At 39.8% G+C, this 7,737-nt stretch overlaps 1 protein-coding gene across 1 annotated transcript; it reads left to right on the top strand.

Annotated features, from left to right (window-relative positions):
• Positions 1–4,776: 4,776 nt before the first annotated feature.
• On the top strand, positions 4,777–5,119 carry LOC125352266 (ubiquitin-like protein 5). Its single transcript, XM_048347388.1, has one exon. The coding sequence runs from the start codon at positions 4,792–4,794 to the stop codon at positions 5,011–5,013; it is 222 nt and encodes a 73-aa protein (XP_048203345.1). The 5' UTR covers positions 4,777–4,791; the 3' UTR covers positions 5,014–5,119.
• Positions 5,120–7,737: the final 2,618 nt, after the last annotated feature.

Genomic DNA, 7,737 nt, shown 5'->3' with positions numbered 1-7,737 from the left:
TAGTTCAATGGTCTTTTAGATCAGAAGTATTTTGAAGGGTTTTTTTTCCTTCAGATTTTAGAGTATTTGAAAATACATAGTAAGATATTTTGGCAATTGAACCCAAGTCTAAATACAAAATTCTTTTGTGTGTGTGTGTGTGTATATGTGTATCTTTTCTATATCGTATTTCCCATATACCTCTCATATAGCCTAAAGGTAAGTTTATACAATATTTTAAATAAATTTTTACATGAAACAAATTTTCATGGTGTGGAATTTTCCACTTGGGTGTCATTTCAATGCTTAAAAAGTTTTGGATTAAGAGCATTTCAGATTTTCAACTTAGGAATGCTCACCCCATGTGTCTTTTGCCTCAGCAAAGAGAATTCTGAAATTTAGACTGTAATCACTTGAATTTAAAATAATGGCCTGCAAGTTTTCTAAAGATAGTAACATGTGGTTGTAATGAATGCACATCAATTGTTCCAGGTAACAACTTTCACCTGCAAATTTCAGTCACAGGAAGATACTATGTGATTAAAACATGTTAAAATAAAATCTGTAGGCTAACTGTAGGGACATATGTATAAAAGAGGGGAGCTTGGGACTGAGCTCAGGGCTGGCAAAGGGCTTCTGCTGATTCAAGAATATTACAAGTCTCACCTTGCACATCCAGGGTCATGGGATGGATAGTGTTTATCAATCAGTGCAACTGAACCCTACTTCAGTTTGAATCAAAACTTTAGTTTGATACTAAAATAGACTTCTAGCTGGATTATTCAGATGGTCTTTTACATTTATGAGGGATTTTTAGCACACACTAATAGTGTGTGTGTGTGTGTGTGTGTGTGTGTGTGTGTGTGCACATGTGTTGGTACTGGGCTTGAACTCAGTGCCTGGACAGTGTCCCTTAGCTTTTTCACTCAAGGCTGGCACTCTACCTCTTGATCCATGGGTCTATTTCTGGCTTTTTGATGGTTAATTGAAGATAAGAGTCTCAGTGGACTTCCTCAGAGAGGAAGACCTTGGTGTGCACAGAAATCCCAGGGATGGTACTTCCAAAAAGGAGAAAACAGATTCAATCCTCAGTAAAAATCAGTCATTTACTTGGAAAAACAAACATTTAATTTTATTTTAAAATATGTACCCCAATAGCCATTTGTTGGGTTAACTAATTATGTGAAAGAGTCTCAGTATGAACAAGCCCACCTTGGCACTGATCTCATGATCCTCACACCTCTGCTCCTCTGGAATTATAGATGTGTGCCACCATGTCTGGCCCCAGCAGCCAGTTAAAGCTTCTATTAAAAAAAGTAGAAGGAAAGTCACTAGGACTAGAAAGCAGAGGAGGAAGGTGACATAGAAGGGATGGACAACAGGTACCAAAATATACTTAGGAATGAGGAAAAAGTTCCAGTGTTCTACAGCATGGTCAGTGGCTGTAATTCACATCAATTTACTATATTTTTATAAGAAACAGATGAAAGGAGTTCAAAGATTCCCAACATAGAGAAAGGATAAATTCTAGAGTTGGAAGTATTAATTATTTTGATTCTGTGCTTACACATTGTATATGTACATTAAATTTTCACACTGCACTCTATAAATATGTACTATTATTATGTCATTTTCATTATTATTATCAGTTGTTCAAAGGGTTACATTGTAACATATCCTTTTATTCATACAGTGCATGGCGATCAAAGTCATCTCCTTATTATTTTCCCTTCTCTTCCTCTCCTTTCTCAGACCAGTCTCAGGAAGCTTCATTGTTCTACTTTTTACACATCTGATATATTTAGTGCCAGTCCTGGGGCTTGAACTTAGGGCCTAGATGCTGTCCCTGAGATTTTGCTCAAGATGAGTGCTTTACCACTGAACCACAGCTCCACTTCCAGCTTTTCTGGTAGTTAATTGGAGAGAAGAGTCTCACAGTCTTTTCTGCCTGGGATGGCTTTAAATCATGATTCTCAGATCTCAGCCTCTGGAGTAACTAGAATTACAGGTGTGAGCCACTGGTGCCTGGCAACATGAAATATTTTGATCAGGTTCATCCTTCTTTACCTTTTCTATTTAATTTCCCCACTCCCTCTAGCACTTATGCCCCAGAGATTACATGTTTCAACTTCCAAATTTTTTATTTTTGCTCAAGTGCATACTAACTGTTCCAAGAGGCTTCACCATGGTGTCTCACCCATTAATATACTATAGTCTGGATGTATGCATATGTATTTTATATATTACATACAGTATATAAGTTTTATACACAATGTGTATAATATTATGTGTCTCGTATATATATATATATATCACAAATATGCACACACATAAATGATCCTATGTGTGATCTTTTAAGTGTAGCACCCACTTATGAAAGACAACATATGACTTTTGCCCTTCTGAATTTGGCTTACTTCACTTAATTTGGTAGTTTACAGATCCATTCCTGAAAATCACATACCTTCATTTTTCTTTATGACTGAGTACTACTCTATTATATGTATAGCTCACATATTTTGATCTGTTCTTCGGTTGTAGGTTATCTAGGCTATTTCCATAGGTTGGCTGTTGTGAACAGTGCTGCAATGTACATGGCTTTGCTGCATGCACTTTTATTATATCCTTACTTACATTCCTGCAGATAAATGCCCAAACGTGGTATCACAGGATGGTAGGGTAGTTCTATTTTTAGTTTTTGATACTGATTTCTATCGTGTTTGCACTACTTTGTGTTCTAATCAACAATGTGTAAGGGTTTGTTTTATTTCCTGTGTCCTTTTTGAAAGCCTCTATTAATGATTTCAAGAGAATATAAGCAAAGGCATATTTAAGAAAATCTCTTAGTTCTCAACGATAACCTGCTAGGTAACTTGCTTATGTCCTATATATCTGTGATTTCCATCTTTGACCTGTGTTTAGTCTGATCAGGGAGAATTGGGGCTGTCCCCCCTTTGTGCTCTGCCTTGTTACTGGACAGAAAAGACTTTCTACAACTGTTTTCTGATGTTTTCTCAGCCCTGAATGCTGGGGTAGCTAAAGCCCAGACACCGAGCTCCCCTAAAGCACTGGCAGGTGTGTGAGGCACCACCAGCCTGTGCTGTTGTTGCCCTTTCCAGCTCTTGGTATCCCATGTCTAACCCCTGGTAGTGAGGTTCCCTGGTTCTCTATCTCAGCACTGGTGCATTTCTGGGAGAGGAAGCAATGAAGTTAGGGCTCTGCTTTTAAACATTCCAGCAGTCTAATTTTATTGATCCTTTTGATGTATGCTGCGCATTTGTGCTGTGAAGGGATCATCTATGTATAGCCAGCAGGATTGAGTGATTTCAGCATGAATTATTGACTCTGATATCTTTATAACATGTTTAAACAGAGTTCTTTTTAGTTTGTTAAACTTTCCTCATCAATGAATCCTGGAAATCTTTGCCTGTTCGAGGCTCTCTGTGAAGGTCTGCCAGATGGTTAAAGACAGTGGCTAAGGAGTCTCCTGCCTAAATCTCAGTGACATATAAGTGCATGTTTTTGTTAACTGAATAGGCTTTGGCCACTCTGTTTGCCCTGAAAAATGTGCAGTGTGAATACTTTCTGCTAAGTAGGGAACTGAATTCTGCACTGGTGACTGTCCTTGTAAAGAAGACCGCATGTTCTGTTTACAGATCAGTTGAGATCCTCCTGGGAAGCTGGCCTCCATCGGCCACCTTCGTCAGCACTGTGTGGGGATTCCTGTGGAAGGAGTAGTCCCAGGGCTGCAGGGTCTCTGAGTTATATATAGCTCCTAACCCGAGGTGTCCTGGCCTCTCTCACTCACATTTTGACTAGAAAAGCCCTTTGCTGGTGGCTTTTTTGAGGAAGTTGTTCTTAAGATGGTACTTACTGCTGGTCTAAGGACATTACTATGATTCGATCAAGGCAATTCCAGATCATGCTTTCTCCTGCAAAGTTCATTTTTCTATAGCTCAGTGAGATGAGAATGTATTATGCATTGATGAAATGCATTTACATTACAAGAGATGAGATCAAGGGGCTTTGCTGCTGTGGATTCAGTCTGCTGTGGCTCCTGGGATTCCTAGCCCACAGGCTGCACCCAGATCCTGTGTGATCACTGGGAACAAAAACTTCAGAAGCTGGTCAGAAAAAAAATTCAGAGGCAACTAGCCAGACTTTTTTTTTTTTTAATAGACTTTGCTGATTTTGGCAAACTCTCCCCCTCCCCCCACCCTTGCTGCATTTACAAATAAAGGAGTGAATTGCAACAGGAGCAAGTGCTTCCTGGTGATAGAGTAACATTTCACTGTTTATGCCATCACAAAGGTGATCTAGTGTTTGTACAACTCTAACTTGTGTTGTTCCAATAACATGCTTTCTCTGAATGAATCTGCAGCACATGGAGATGGGTGTTGTGGGTTATGTGTCTAGGCACTGGTGGATCTTTCTTGAGATGGCTATACACTCAACTGGACTATTTGAGGTTGGCAAACAGGAAATAGGGAAGTACAAAGATAAGACTGAGCAATATTTTAAAAAGCAAGCATACAAAAGCATTTTATTGGAGTGGTAGGCAATAAAACTAAAACAATAAAATAATATGAGATAGAATCATGTTTTTTAGGAGCCAGTGAAGTCATTTTATTTGTTGTTATTTGTGAAGTAATGGTGGATCACATCTTTCCTCTAGAACACAGGGTTCAAATGAAGTGATTTGCTATTCAAAGGCACGGAAAAACTTGAGGAAAAAAGCCAAAGTGACCCAGTGAGGAGGTTGTTCCCTTGGGAGAAGGCTCGAGGAGATTTGAGGTGAAAGCTCCTGCCAGGATGATCAAGGTTGTTTGCAACAACCGCCTGGGGAAGAAAGTTCACTTTAAGTGCAACACCAATGACACCATCGGGGACCTTAAGAACCTGATCACTGCCCAAACTGGCACCTGTTGGAACAAGATTGTCCTTAAAAAATGGTACCCAATTTTCAAGGACCATGTGTCTCTGTGGGATTATGAAATCCATGATGAAATGAACCTGGAACTTTACTACCAGTAGAGAAGAATTCCTTCTTCTGCCCTCTCCTCATCCCACAAACTCACCTCACCCGTTGCTATGGATGCTTGTTTTTAAAAACTCACATTAATAAAGATTTAGATGTTAAAAAAAAGCCAAAGTGAGCTGAAGTTTCAAAATATTATGAAGACCTGCAACAGTGTCACAGATAAGAAATTTTCCTCACCTAGGCTAGTCACAGTCACTGATCAAGGAAATTCATTCATTCATAGTTATGAGAAATTCAAATGAAGCAGTAGAGGCTCGTGCCTATAATCCTAGGTATGCAGGAGGTTGAAATCTGAGGACCACAGTTCAAAGCCAGCCTGTGAGATTCTTCTCTTCAATTAACCAACGAAAGTCCAGAAGTAGAACTCAAGTGGTAAAGCACCAGTCTTGAGTGACAAATATAAGAGAAAGTGCCCTGAGTTCAAGTCCTAGTACTAGCATGTACATGTGCATGCACACACAATATTTATGAGAAATTCAGCTTGTGAGAGTTGCTCTGAAAATGTAGACACTAAATTATGTTTTATAAAATGTTTTGTAACCGCTTCTTTGATTTTGAGCAGAGTGTCCCACAAATTTTATCCTTTCTGCTTGCATTTTCTCTGCTGCATTGAGACACAGCTAAGGGGGTTCTCACCAGAGGCAGAAGAGACAGTCATTAATATTGAATAGCCTACAACAGTGGGCTAACTGCACATCATTTCCTTATAAAGTGGCCCACCTCCAGTATTTTGTTATAGAAACAAAAAATAGACTAAAAGACAGAGTATAGCTCATGAGTCATCCATTTTTGTCATTCTTACACACTTTGGCTTCTTTCTCTTGCAGCGCTGGAGCATTCCAGATCCTTGAATGTTCTGTATTTGTACAGAGTAGTGCTCTATGTACACCAATATCTGTTCTTTCCCAAATGTCCCTTTCATTTCTTTCAGACCAACTTTAAAGTCCCATCCTCAATATTCCAGAGGAATATTGTCTGACGCTTCCTCCCTGTCCAGGCCACAATGCTGGCCACCCATTCCCACCCCCACCTTCATAGCACTGCATGTCGTTATACAATGAGATCTAATATTTCTTACTCCACACAAGAGTAGGGGGCCATATTTATCTTTCTTTCTACTATAGTCAAAGTCTCTGGTGAAGGTATGCAATAAATATTAACCAACTTTTCTGTGTAATGGTCAAGCTCATTAGCTTAAATCAGTGAAGAAAAAAAGTGCTGCTTTATGATGGAAAAATAATAATTTGGCAGTGTGAAACTGGGTTTGAATTTGTCAGCTAGGTTTCCGGGAGAACTATATCTTAAACAGTTCAAGAGGACATTTATAGAACCATAAATTCATGTGCACTTAATGCTAACTATTTAATAGTCTCACAGTAACTTTAGTGCATCATAAATGTCTTAGTTAAACAGCCCCAGGGTTCCTAAGATAAAAAACAACAAATGAGATTTTAGGACCCATTTGAAAATTAAATTGTAGAACTATGCAATATATAAATTCTGGCAATACTATTTTTTACCTTAATTGAAAATGCATTTTTCTCATGTGGTTTGTTATATTTAGAGTACCAACATAACTAAGTTTCTCTTGTGATTTTATCCAGCTGGATATATTACACTAAAGTATTAAAAACTAGAGAAAGTCTTTTTTTTAATAATGACATTAACCATGTTAAAATGACACGAGGCTCAGGTTTTAGAAGAAAGATGTGTAATGTTACCTCTCAGTGTTTTCTTATTGTTCACTTTTTGCAGTACCCTGTCTTGTACTTTGTTATCTCCATTCAGAATAATGGATCCTGCCAGGCCCTGGTGGCTCATGCCTATAATCCTAGCTATTCAGGAGACTGATACCTGAGAGTTATAGTTCAAACCCAATCCAGCAGCAAACTCCTCTAAGGCTCTTATCTCCAATCATCCAGCAAAAAAAGCCAGAGGTGAAGCTGTGGCTCAAGGGATAGAGTGCCACCTTGAGTGAAAAAGCTATGGGACAGGTGCCTAGACCCTGAGTTCAAGCTCTAGTACCAACACACACACACACACACACACACACACACACACACACACACAGCATTCCCACACTGCCTTCCCCAGCAACTGCCTAGCCTGTACCTCCTTTATCAAGCACTTGGGTCAGGACAGATGCTGGAGCAGTGCATTTCATGTCCCAAAGCTGGAATGAGTAGAAAGTTCCTATTTGTGTAGAGTTGAAGTCTGTGCTGCTTCTATAGCTTCTGCATCTTAAAGTAGTTCCCTATCTGAAATCTTATAGGCCAAGGCCAAGTCCAGTTCCATAAGTCAGCCATCAGGACCTCAAATGGAGAAACTCACATCCTCCATCTACCCTCAGTGGGGTGCACTTACACGTGTGTGTGTGTGTGTGTGTGTGTGTGTGTGTGTGTGTGTGTGTGTGTGCCAGAACTGGGGCTTGAACTCAAGTCCTGAGTTTTGTCCTTTAGCTTTTTTTTTTTTTTTTTGGCCAGTCCTGGGCCTTGGACTCAGGGCCTGAGCACTGTCCCTGGCTTCTTCCCGCTCAAGGCTAGCACTCCGCCACTTGAGCCACAGTGCCACTTCTGGCCGTTTTCTGTATATGTGGTGCTGGGGAATCGAACCTAGGGCCTCGTGTATCCGAGGCAGGCACTCTTGCCACTAGGCTATATCCCAAGCCCGTCCTTTAGCTTTTTGATGAGACTTCCACTACACCAGGAAGGCTGGCA

Source organism: Perognathus longimembris, chromosome 6 (genome assembly GCF_023159225.1).
Source record: "Perognathus longimembris pacificus isolate PPM17 chromosome 6, ASM2315922v1, whole genome shotgun sequence".
NCBI lineage: Eukaryota > Metazoa > Chordata > Mammalia > Rodentia > Heteromyidae > Perognathus > Perognathus longimembris.
The sequence above is the reverse complement of the archived record's forward strand: the minus strand, read 5'-3'. Positions and strand labels throughout refer to the sequence as shown.

What these genes read in the sequence shown, in the direction of transcription:
- LOC125352266 (XM_048347388.1), top strand. Translation starts at nt 4,792, where the DNA reads ATGATCAAGGTTGTTTGCAACAACCGCCTGGGGAAGAAAGTTCACTTT.